A 13481-nucleotide genomic window follows, 5' to 3' on the forward strand; every position below is an offset into this window, starting at 1 on the left:
TACATCCCTGTCTGTCTCTGACACTCTCTCGCTACCAGTGAATTCCCTTTGACCATGGATCGTGGAGCTGCATGTCAGGCTGCCTTCCCTGCTGCTGCTCCATCCCTTCTTCCTGGTGCAGTAGCAGGCCTCCCTGAAGCATGCAGCCCCCTTGCAAAAGTCTGCAAAGAGACAGCAGATGAAGTGGCTGAAGCCTATGTTTGCATTTGAGCTTGTGGTAACACACAGGAAGCAAGCTTTTTTTTTTTTTTTTGCTGCTTAGTTGGATATATGTTTTCAACTGCTATTTCAACGTCCTTAGAGTGTGTAGAAAGAAGACTTCCTCTTTGCGTATCGGATCTGTTGCAGTCTTCATGATCTATCATTGACAATTGGAGTTCAGAAGCCCAGGGAAGGTGATATTGAGAGACAGTGTTGGGTGGACATCTGTTAAAAAGATGCATGTTTCAGGATTAGGAGACAGCCACCTGCAGATGGGAGATAAAGCACAAAGAGTTTAAAATGAGTAGAGCTACAGCAGTTATGACTTATGCAGCTTCTTACAAACTGTTTTGAAATACACCACAACATTTATTTTGTTCAACCTAATTGATTTTTTTTTTTTTCATAAGTTGTTTGGCTGATAAAAAAAAAAAATTACTCAAGCTTTCTCGTTTTTTTTTTCATTTTTTTAACGGACAGCTCAACTTTAAGAGCAAGTTTAAACTTTGGATTTCGGTGCTCTAAAGAAACTCAGAATGGGCAACGCAGCTGGGAGTATAGAAGCTTTCTCTCAGGGTAAGGAGGTCAAAACCCCACCAGCCGCGTCAGTGGCTTCTCCTCCACAGAAGCAGCCAGCACCCCCCAAACTGCCCATGCCTGCTGTGGGCGAGCTGGAGGAGAGGTTCAACGTTGTCTTGGTGAGTCCAGGCCCCACGGGGGGGGGGGGGGGGGGGGGGGGGGGGGTTGCAAGACTTGAAGATACTATGAGCTCTGAAAATAGGTTGAAGGGACTGAATTTAGCCTATTACAAAGATGAACTGGAGGCGACTTGATTGAAGTCTTAAAAGTTAATCTTTACAATACTTTAAGCGTAGTGGACCCATTTGGAAATTAAGTGGAGTCTTAGGGCAGAGGGTAGGTGACACTGGTGAGGTTATAAAATGGGTTGTTGTTGATGCTGAATCTTTTAAGACTTAACTTGGCAAAGTTTTGAGATCAATCAGCTACTAGGAAGTGGATAAGCACTGATGGGCCGAACGGCTTCCTTTCATTTGTAATCTTTTTTATGTACTTACTTGCTTAGTTAGAGAAGTACAGTGTGTGTGTGTGTGTGTGTGTATATATATATATATATATATATATATATATATATATATATATATATATATAGTGTACTCATAGTAAACCTACAGCACATGTTTTATTCTGCTTGTAGCAGTGGATTTCTATCTAGAAAAAATCAGTAACAGTTGTTTTCTGTTCTCTGAAGCCCTAGCAGGTGTGTGTTGGGTGTGTGGTTTGTATATTTATATCTACAGAAATTCTGAACTCAGAAACTTAAGCTCAGAGACCAAAAGATGGCACATTGACAGGACAGAGACATTTTAGGGATATCCTTCAAATTAATTTATAACCCTCAAATGTTCATGCAGTTTCAACAATGATATGTGCAAAGGTGTTGGATATACGGTACTCATGAGGTTATAATGATTCATTACTGTTTCATAATGTCTATCTTGTTCAAGGTTCTTAGCAGTGGTATGGAAATGTGTAACATATTTATACTAAAACAACTTTTGTAATCAAACTGCAAAACCATAATTTTACATATTTAATACTCTTTTTAAATGTTGCTGTTTTGGGTAACACTTTAAAATAAGTGTCTGTAATCCCAATGTAACTAACATAAGATTTCCTACTGACTTCAAAATTAATAAATAAATTCCTGAATTTAAGTGTCACAAGCATGAATTCATGACATACTTTTCATGACATCATAACATTTCCTCTAATATACATGAATAATCACTAATAGACATTATTTAAAAGTGTTACCCTGCTTTGTTAATAGCTGTACTCAGCACAAGCAGTTCTATAACTGAATTGGAAAATTACACTTGTATACCTTTTGTGCATGTTAAGTGCACAGTACTGTACGCCATTTAAAAAAAAAAAAAACTTATTTCAACTAGGTGTGGCAACATCCTGTAAATGACAGTTGAACTCTGTCTGTCAGTACTATTCAGTTGCATACATATTTTTTAAAAACATTTAATTTAATTATATGTTAAATATAAACAGCATATGTTAAGCAGAATATATCATTCACAGTACAATAGTTTATAGTACCATAATATTTATTGAACAATACAGGAGGGTAGCCCACAATAGTTATGATTATTGATCTGCTTGGGACTGGACAGGAATAACTTGTGACCATGTGGTGTCCCTTTTGGAATGTATCTAGTTAGGCAGCAAGAATGTACAGACAGGATAGTGGTACCCCCTAGAAATGGAATGTACCATCTGTGTACTTAATTCAGTTTATGTGCATTAAATAGGAATATCTTAAAGAATGTATTCACATTTTCTATTCTTATAGCTTGAAAATAATGGCAACAAAAAGGCCAATTGTTCAAGTAGAAAAAGGTGTGTCTGCTCTAGTTTTTCAGTGCTTTGGGCCACTGGCCGTTTTTTGCTTCTTGCCATAAATTGCATACGTCTGTAGGCTCAATCACGCCAAGCTTGGCACTGGAGTTGTGCTTTCAAGTTGATGGTTTTATGGAAATGTTACCATTCTAGATTCTATGAGAGACTGCCTGAATACACATTCAGTGAAGGAGGAACAGTTACACTGTTCCATTGGAATGGGAAGATCATTTGTTAGATTCTCAAAGCTGTTAACTGCAAATTGTCATAGTGTTATTTTTGTCTAAAAAGAATAAAACATGATTTACAATTCTGAAACAAATAATGAATTTCAGACTACTCAGAAATCCTTAAATGAATGTTGAGTTCTTTATTTATGACTTGGGAGCATTTGTGCTATTTTTAACATACACAAAAAACAATGTTGATTTTGATACCTTTGTGTGACCAATGCTAAGCTTACATATTTGTGAAATAAAGACATCAAAATCATTGTTTTTCATTTCTTTACTCTGTACATCTGGACAGCTACCATGCATTTTTAAAATGTATAACTAACTAAATGAGAGAGGCGCTGGTTGAGAATTATTGCAAAAAGATGGTTTTACAACATGGCAACAGTTGCTTGACAGACTGACAATTTGGCTTTAAAGTATAACTCTTGACCGATGTGAATGAGTGGTGTACGACTGCTGGGATACAGAGCAGCTGTTGATGAACTTGTCTAGTCAGTTCTTAAAGGATCACGATCCAGCAGCACAGTGAGGCTTGGTAACTCATGCAGTGTCTCCTACTCTGGGTACTAAGTCTTTCTCTTCTCTGTGGTGCGCCTGAAAAACTGACTAGAGTTTGCCTTGTCAGCCTCAATTCAGTTTCCCCTAAAGAGACAGTCCTGTGTTATTATAATCTTGGACAGGCTCGGAGGAAAGCAGCATGTCTAGGGCGGCAAATTCAGGGGGGCGGCAAAAACATTAATAAAATGAAAGCAAGGAATCTCCATGATGTGCAAGCACCGCTCCTGTGACATTTAGCTCCTTGGTAAATGGCATTGCACTGAAGAAGCCTATCCAAACACGCTCTTTCGCCTGGTATGGAGTGATCGATAGTAAATTGCATTGATTTTCACTGTTTTTCACAGACATTGATTTTCACTGTTGGAACCAAAATTTGGTCCGTTAATAATTTAAACCTATGGTTATTTCCAGATATCTTAAAATGATTTAGAGATATCTCTAAATGAACGGGAAGTTATGTCGAGATATCTCTAAGTGACAGTTTGGCGTACCATACTGGCAAAACATTATTTAGAGATATCTGTAAATCAAATGGAGACATCTTTTTTCATTTTTAGATATCTGAAAATGAAATTAAGATATTCTATCTTCAAAAGGGATTATTTACATATATATCATATCCATTTAAATATATCTGCAAATGATTTACAGATATCTCTAAATATTTCAAGATATTTTAAAATGCAATTTGAGATATCTCTGAATGATAATTTGTCTTGCCATAGCAAACTGCTTCTAGATGGTAATTGATGTTGTATTTTTGTAAAAGCATATTTATTTGATGTTTTAGTTTTTCCTCAAAATGACAGTAGGAAATTTGGGCTGCATATTAAATTCAAAGGAATATGGTATTTAAAGTGAGACTTATAATGGCTTGTGCCATTCAAAACCCCAAATCAAGTCCATGGGAAGCTTACTACACAACTGGAGTTAGTGGTTTTGATCGGTTTGTGTCTGCCATGTTTATAATGACCCTTAAACTAATATCATTGCTGTAGATATCTGTAATATAGTAAGCATACTAAAACACTGGTCTTTCATAACACCCCCCTCACAGTTTATACGCAGATCATTCTGAAACCTCTAGGAACGGTGCAAACACTGCAGACAGATTTGTGAACTTGCTGGGCGTGGGACATGGAGAAAATGAATAGCTGTGAGCTTTCACTTTGAAATCATGTCTACTGCAAAGCACACTGTCAATTAACTCACTAAGTGAATGTACCCTCTCTATTTCTTCTACAGATATTTTAGCATACATACATTCCTTAATGCATGAGGCTTGAGGCAAACCAAAAAATCTCTTTCTGAAATAAAATATACATTATCACGCCGAGGTCACACATATAATAGGATTTGACACATGCGAACAGACTGAAATCTCTAGCGCTGGTCTGAATTCTCTTTTTGTTTTCCTGCAAGTTGGTAAAACTGGATATGACAGAGAAATACATTCAGGCATACTTTACTCATTTGAGTCAGCAACAGTTACACCACCAGCACTTCCTGTGTGATGGGGAGTGAAGCTACTAAGAATACCCCTTAGCTTTACCATCCATTCCGTTCTCAGAAGGAAGCATCCTCACAGATGTTCTTATGCTACTCCCTGTAGTGCAGTCTTGTATCAGCTACCCTGTATAGAAATGTGGAGATTGCATCTTCAGAATGGGGTCAGATCTTTGCTCAAAAGAGAAAGCTTCATTTCCACTGCCAGACATATTTCTGGTAACCTTTAGTAATGAGCTATGCCAAGGATTGTCCTTCCTTTCATCACCCAGTGAGAATACAGTCTGACTGACCACGGCTCAAAAAGGAAAAATCTACAGTATATGTGACACAGTAACGTTGTATAGGTGTGTACTGCTTTAGAGATGGAAATACTACTTTTTACAGGGGTATTGCTATTGAAATATACTTACCTCTTGTTCATTTCCATTTGCTGTGGCACATATGTAGTTTTCTTTTTGTTGTGTAGTCTTAACATAGGCAACGACTATTATAGCGCAGTTCGGTAGACCTTCAAAGAAACCTCTTTTTCTACATAACAAAATTAACAGAACTTTCAAGTTTTTTCATAACAAACGCTATTATTTTCAAATAGCCTGTTATATCAAATTAATATTAAGGCTGCTTTGTGATGTTTGCCCATCTCCTGTACTGTAGTGTTGATTTTAAGATCCAATACCTTAAGTGCAGTACATAAACCAGGGACACATTGGAAATTCTGTGGAGAAAGACTTAGGACAGTGGAAAGGAGATACTTTTTCACACAGAAAGTGGTGAATGTATTGAAAGGGTTACCAAGAATCATCTAAGTCCTTTAAGACCAAACTTGACAATGTTTTCAGATCAATCAGCAACTAGAAACTGGAGTGGCTGTGATGGGCGGCATGCTGCCTCTCGTTTGTAAAAGTTCTGTGCTCTTAAGAGTTTTGAGGAATAGAAATTGGGTATTGAGAGTAGGGAACTGAGCTGGCCTGGACTGAAGAAGGGCTGTTGCAATGTTATGAGCCATTGGTAGAATGGAAACATCTTTATATTTAACAATTGTATCACAGTTATCTGAACCAATACACCTACAGTATCTGTGAGCTATGTATTAAGAACTCTGTGCAAGATTTTATAAAACTGTATACGTTCAATAAGTGTGGAAGTATGGTCATCTTGATGGGCCCTTTATTAATATTTATTGGGAAAATTAATATAATAATTAATTTATTTGTGATTTAACAACAGACTTTTGTAAAATGAAAAGCTTAAAGAACAGGACCAAATTGTATACAATATCTGGTTACCTTTGCTGGTCAATACTAAAGTGCATTTTATCAAAGTGGAAGTCACAAATATTATCAGGAGCCAGGTTAATCAGATAGTTTGTTTTTAAATCAGCTATTCCCTTATAAAAGTTTACCACAGTAAATTTGCATGGTCATTTTTCTCTTTCCTGTGCTGTTCCTGTGGTTCTAAGAGGCATTTACATTGTTTACCCTGGTCTGGTTATTAATATGGCTTCTTTGTCAAGTGTCTTAAAAAGCCTCAGTACGGGTAATACACTGACTCACACAGCCCAGCCCCTCCCCTGTATTGCCAAGGGTTCGGACTCACACAGAAAATGCAGCTGGTTCTCATCTCTGCTTGTAAACAATTACATCATGTGCTTCTGCTTTCCTGGGTACATGCAGCTCAGTGGTTAGTGTCGGGCTGCAATGCGGATGGTAGTGGGTTTGAGTAGCTCATTGGTTATGTTGGGCTGCAGTGTGGAAGATAGTGGGTTTGAGTAGCTCAGTGGTTAGAGTTTTGGGCTGTAGTTTGGATGGCAGTGGGTTTGAGTAGCTCAGCGGTTAGAGTTTTGGGCTGTAGTTTGGATGGCAGTAGGTTTGAGTAGCTCAGTGGTTAGAGTTTTGGGCTGTAGTTTGGATGGCAGTGGGTTTGAGTAGCTCAGTGGTTAGAGTTTTGGGCTGTAGTTTGGATGGCAGTGGGTTCGAGTAGCTCAGTGGTTAGAGTTTTGGGCTGTAGTTTGGATGGCAGTGGGTTTGCGTAGCTCAGCGGTTAAAGTTTTGGGAACGGTGTGGAAGGTAGTGGGTTTGAGTAGCTGTGAAGGTTTATTTGTTTTATTTTTTTATTTTTTTTTAGCACCTCACTTATTTAAGAGAATCATAGAAGTGAGCTCTGGATTTATTGAAGTATGCCTGTTATATTTAACTGGCACTCCCCTATAAGAATCTGTGTCTTCATAGGAGGTATTTCCAGTCGCTGCACAGGCCTTCGTTTGCTCTCCCCTCCACACTGCAGCAGGCTCCAATGTGACAGGCTTTGATCTCTGAGTGGCTCTGTGTTGTAAACTGAAAGCTGCCCTCAGTGCATCATCAACACTCACATGCCTGTATTTACCAGTGAGGTCACCAAAACACAGTTTATTAGGTTGTTCTTTAGATTATACACTGCTTTTTCAGTCTGTAATGAATTTTGTTTCCACAAGGTGCTAGATTTGAAGCTCTTAAGTATTTGCAATCAGAAAGCAGTGGCTGAGGCCTCTTAGAGATAATATCAGAGTGCAGTCTCCATCCAGTCCTTGGGGTAACACTTTACATTGTGTCTCTAATTACTGTGTATTTGCATAGTAGTTACATTGTAATTGTGTAAGTATGCATGTATTTGCTATGTTATTATGCATAGTTACAATGTACTTAACCTGTACATCTTTTTGCACGCTATATGTAAGTACACAATTATATTAGAAAAGAGTTAATGGGATTATGGTTTGGGCTAGGGTTAATAGCGTATTCCTTCGAATTTAAGACACTGTCGAAATTAAGACGCAGCCCAAATTTACCACCCTCAATTTGAGGAAAAAGTAAAATATCAAATAATTGTGCATTTACAAAGATACAACCTATGTTATGCTGTTGTAGCTTACAAAACTGACACGAAACAGTTTTGCTGTAGATTAACCACAGAGTTTGTTTATTGTGCTGCGCACTGTATAATACTTAAGATGGCGTCTCTGTCGTACACACACCACCACTCACTTACGACATCACACATCCTGGCAACAGCAAGCATGACATCACAGAACATGTAACCCAGCAACCACAACAGCATTGAACATTGCTTGGTATGTCTAAAAATACAGGGGTCTGATCAGAATTTCCGATCTGTCCAGGCCGGTACTATTTGTTAAAAATGCTGAAATTATAAATGTTTCCCTTGGAATTCCTCAGGAAGCGTGGTTTGTTTTTTCTCAACAGTTTGTCACGTGGCTGCTTGTGTATTCAGGCAGGCGTCTTTGTTGACTTTTCTCGGCAGTCAGTGACGTTGCTGTTTGTGTAGTCTGGTAGTCCCGTCTTTTGTTGGCGATTTTAATAGACGCATCACTATACTGTACTCAAATTTAAGACTAGGTTATTTTTGTTAAAAAAGCATGTCTGAAATTCGAATATGGTAGTTAGGGTTAGCGCTAGGATTAGAGTTGTACACATTAAGTACATTGTAACTATGTCACATTGAACTGAGTGATGTAAACTATTGTCCACTGATAGCTCATTGTGCAGTTCTGAATGAATGAATAAAGTGCGTTTTCATTTTAAGAATTGATATCTGGTGCCATACTACAGCTATGGCCAATAGTTTTGCAGCATCGAAACCATCACACTTAGCCTCAAGAACATTGCTATAACATCAATATATAAACCACCACCAAAGTACCATAGTGGAACAATTTACTTGACTGCTGTACACGCACAGGGATATAATTAAAATAATAATGACGGCATCATAATGGAACCTGATGCTGGTACCTGATGCTAAACAGCTCAGATCATTTAACAGTAGCTGCTGGAGAACAGGATACAACCCAAACATTTGTTTCGCGAGCAGTGGAATTAGCCAGATGTGCAAGAAAGCAGTACTAGAGTTCCTACCTCATAGCGGTCACCAACAACAGTGCAAAATACTCCCGCAGACGTTTCAACCTGAAAAAAGCCAATTGGATAGCCTTCACAGAGGCATTAGAGGAATCAATCAGGGACATCACACCCAGCCGTGACAATTACAACAGTTCTGTGAGGGCTGTGACAAGAAGTGCCTGCCACTTTATTCCAAGGGGCTGCCGCACAAGATATATCCCAGGCACATCGAGCATAACATCTGACCTGTATGCTCTCTTTGAGAGAGAATACCAGCTCGACCCCTTCTCATAATCCACCACTAACATTAACACTAACAGCAGCCGTCTTTTCTGTTTACATGTTAATGTACGCTTAGAACCTAAATAACTTACATTATTTATCTTTCAACTAAAGCCTCCCTTGGTTATATGTTTGTAAGTTAACACATCACATTATGTCAACCAAATGTAAATTTGATTCTGTCTGCCAGCACACCCTGTTGTTTGTTTCAATAACGTGAATGCCTTCAAATCCTTCATCAGCTAAAACAGAGTGAAGAGACAGAAGTGGCATCTTGACTCACACCCCCCCCCCTCCTCCTTTTTTTTTTAGTCTTGCACAATTAATCAAGTGTGTCTCTGAACTGGTGACAGGAAACTGAAACTTGAGGGGAGGAGGAAGAACACTGTGCAGCAAGGTAACCACAAACCCCTCCTTCATCTGTTGAAACAACATAGGGCCAAGCTTCCTTCCGTGAGATCACAACCTGTGACATCCCCACCCAACCCCACATTGGCAATGTGATAAAAAAAAAAAAAAAAGCAGTTAGGAAAATCAGATGGGCTCTGCACATGTTCTTTTATATATGTTGCACCCTTATAAAGTGTATATATCCTAATCCCAGGGGTTAAAGGATTGAGTTATGAAGGTACAGTATATTAAGAGAATGTAGTTAATCTAGGACAAAGAACAATGGGTGGGGGGTTGGGTGCTGGTGGGGGGGTCTTGATTGTAGTCTTTATATCTTAAAAGCAGTTGACAAAGTTAAGCCAATACTTGAAGAGCAGCACATCAACCAGGACCAACGAGCACGGTTGCAAATTAATCAGAGAGAGATTTAGTATAGAGGGTAGCCTAGGAGACACTTCTTTACACAGAGAGTGGTTTGGATATAGAATGGGTTACCAAGACATGATAGTGATGCTGAACCATTACGATCCATTAAGATACAATTAACCAGCTACTAGGAATTAGACAAGCACTGATGGGCTAAATGGTCTCCTCTCGTTCTTAAATTTTCTTTAAATTCTTTGTTCTTAAAAATGACATTCCTGTGTATTATGTAATATAAAAAAGCAAAGTTAACACTAACTAATACTTTAAGTGCAGTACAATTAAGTAAAGATAGACTTAGGACAGAAGGAAGGAAAACCTTCGTCAAACAGAGTGGTAAGGGTATAGAATGGGTTATCAAGTCAGGTTGAATCATTGGGATTCTAAAGACCAGATTAGATTAGATCAATCAGCTACTACAAACTGGATAAGCTCTGATGGTCTCCTCTCATTTTTAAATATATGTTTGCTTTTTTTCTTAAAAATGGCCTTCAATCATGCACTAAAGACATCAGATCTGATGCTTTGACAGAGGGCCGATAGTAGATGCTTTGTTGAAAGGTGCTTCCAAGCGGGATTTGTCAAATTACTGATACTTCACAAAAATGATGACTCGTCTAGAAAAGACTGTGCTGCAGATGTGTACTGACACTTCAGTGTTTCACAGAAAGAGTGATCCACTACTGCTGCATTTTTCATCTTCTAAGGCAAGGGTGTCACTCAGTTTGATCAAGAGCCTTATTCTTATCTGATATTTGATTTGCTGGACTGTTACTATTGATGATAATTGGAGGTTTAATGGTGCTAGTCAAATACATACCCAGGAGACTTACAGTAATGTGGGGTGTTTGGGGTGTTGTCTTCAGGGTTGTTAAATGACTGGTATTTACCATTATACTGTTAGATTATGAGACTCTCCCTACTGAAGTGGCCATAGTTAAATAGTTATAGTAATTGTTAGATAATCAATCAGTCAATCAATCTTTATTTTATAAAGTGCCTTTCATACTGGACCACCATCACAAGATGCAGTAACTAAAAAAATAATAATAATCCATAATACAGAGAAATACACTTTAAATACAGAGAAATGCATAATACATGATATACAGCAAAACAAAAAAAAATGCATAATACATAATCCCTGCAAGGGCCATAAGCTGTGATGTGCAGCCAGCACAAGACGATGTAGTTTGTTCTAGTTAGTAATTATTCTGACTTGAACAATAAATGCTATGGTAGATTTTCTTATACATTATCACAGTACCGTGTGTTACAATCATGTGTCACCTGTACAACATGATAAACCCATGCATGGCAATTCAATTAGCCACGCACCTTTAAAGACACACCCGTAACATCAGACACAGATTTCGAGGAACAATATTTTCTTGTGGAACTAAAACTTTAAATCTGAACCAGCAGAAGTAAAAAATAAAAATACAATGCCACCAGTCACTAATTTGTACCTCAACATTGTCCCATTTAGAAACAGATCTTAGTATGTAACTGAACCCTGCCAGGCCGCTCCTCATTTTAACCACTGCTTCAAATGTACGAGAAGAGACCACTCAGTCCATCTACAGTAAGCTTGTGCGGTTTCTAGGAGCTGATTGATCTCAAAACTTTGACAGTTGGGTCTTAAAGGATCCCAGTGATTCAGCATCAAAACATTAGGTATTGATTAGGGTTAGGGTTAGGGTTTTGTCAAGTCCTTCTAAGATTTTAAAGACTTCAATCATGCCCCCCCCCCCCCCCCCCCCCCCCCACCACCCCCCCCCCCCCCCCCCCCCCCCCCCCCCCCCCCCCCCCCCACACCCCCCCCCCCCCCCCCCCCCACCTTTGTTTTCTTTGTTCTTGGTTAAATTCATTCAATTATTTTAGCCCATGTGTTTCGTGATTCATCTGTCATTATTAAGCATCCCTGTGAGTAGAGCTTATATGTAAATCCATTAAAATTAACTGATAATTTCTAATATTGCCCAAGGAATTTCTAAAATTCCTTGGGCAAAATCAATGCCATATTTGAGTCATGTCACTTTTGGTTTCTAGTTGATGAAGACCTAATGCTTTGAGATATTGACTTCATACTCAGTGTCCAGTAGAAAGGAAACGTTTCACTGCTACATGTTGGCCATATCACTAATATCCACATTTTAACATATCCATTTTACTTCATCTTCACAAACTATTATATCTGATGTGACTTTCTTAGATTATGCCCTGAGAGGGATGCTTTATTTCTCTACACAATTATTATCTTTTTATCTGTTCTGAAAGCAGAATTATTTAAATCTCACACCATAACTCAAAAGACGCACACTTAAGATATGGTTCCTCCGTTTTTCAACCATCTATTTATCCATGCGTTCGGTTTATGAGAGTTGCCATTCTCCTTACTCTATGCCCTCAGGGATGCTTTGTTTTGTTAGAACATAAGAACATAAGAAAGTATACAAATGAGAGGAGGCCATTCGGCCCATCTTGCTCGTTTGGTTGTTAGTAGCTTATTGATCCCAGAATCTCATCAAACAGCTTCTTGAAGGATCCCAGGGTGTCGGCTTCAACAACATTATCGGGGAGTTGGTTTTTTTTGTTCATCCATGTCTAGTATTCATCAGTTCCCTATTTGTACTGTTAGAATCAAGGTGTATTCCAATCATATGTCAGTAATGTTTTTGCATAGGAGTGTCAGAAACAGTCAAAGCTGAAATTGTGTATCAGATATGTCAAGTGATAGCCTAAGAAAAAGGTAATGCATTACTGTAGGTTGGGAGTCAGGCTCTACAGGGCATGAACTGGATTAAGACAGTCATTTGACAAGCTAAGGTTACATTTAAATGTGAATATTATTTCGGCAGAGTGTGGATACAACCAAGATGACAACCCATTGGTCCAGAGCAAGGGTTAAAAAATCTGAGCTTCAAGGTCCTGAGGCCTCCTGGGGTTTTTGGGTAATATTAATTAATTACCCAACGAAGAGCTGGAAGGAGCTTAAATTGGTTCAATTGTAAATAAGGATGTGCAAAAAAAAACCTGGAAGGCCCCAGAATTGTGTAGCCCTGGTCTAATGGGACCTGGTTCATTGCGCACCACACCAGAAGGGTGGTGTAACCATGGTGTTTGAATAAAGAAGACATCAGTAGTTGGTCTGCATATAATAACTCATTTCCCCCCACAAGTGAATGGGACTCCTTCCTTGTTAGAGAATTGCAGTATGGCATCCCTTTATGAGGGGCTAAACGTCATACCGCATATAAATGAATATACTTCTGCTGTACACAGTCTCACAAGGCTGTTGATAAACCTTTTCAATTCGCAAATTAATATTACATTCTATAAAGGTACTACTTACAAACATAGGGATTGGATATTTCACTTGTGGATGCTCAATAATCCTGGCCAGGTAAGCTTTAAAAAAAGTGACCCACCTTATCCCTTTCATTAGCTTGGATACAAGTCACAATCCTTCACACAGGTTCTAGCTGTTATTATTTATTTTATCGTCTGCCATTAGTTCTCGTTTCGCATTCAAATATATTTTTGTTGTAACCTA

At 38.5% G+C, this 13481-nt stretch overlaps 1 protein-coding gene across 1 annotated transcript in view; it reads left to right on the forward strand.

Annotated features, from left to right (window-relative positions):
* Positions 1-13481, forward strand: part of LOC121301763 (formin-like protein 1) — a 57672-nt gene continuing 44191 nt past the window's right edge. The window contains exon 1 of the mRNA XM_041231361.1: positions 1-899. Coding sequence (XP_041087295.1) covers positions 738-899 — 162 coding nt within the window. The 5' untranslated portion in view covers positions 1-737. The remainder of the gene's footprint in view (positions 900-13481) is intronic.

This window comes from Polyodon spathula, chromosome 28, assembly GCF_017654505.1.
Source record: "Polyodon spathula isolate WHYD16114869_AA chromosome 28, ASM1765450v1, whole genome shotgun sequence".
NCBI lineage: Eukaryota > Metazoa > Chordata > Actinopteri > Acipenseriformes > Polyodontidae > Polyodon > Polyodon spathula.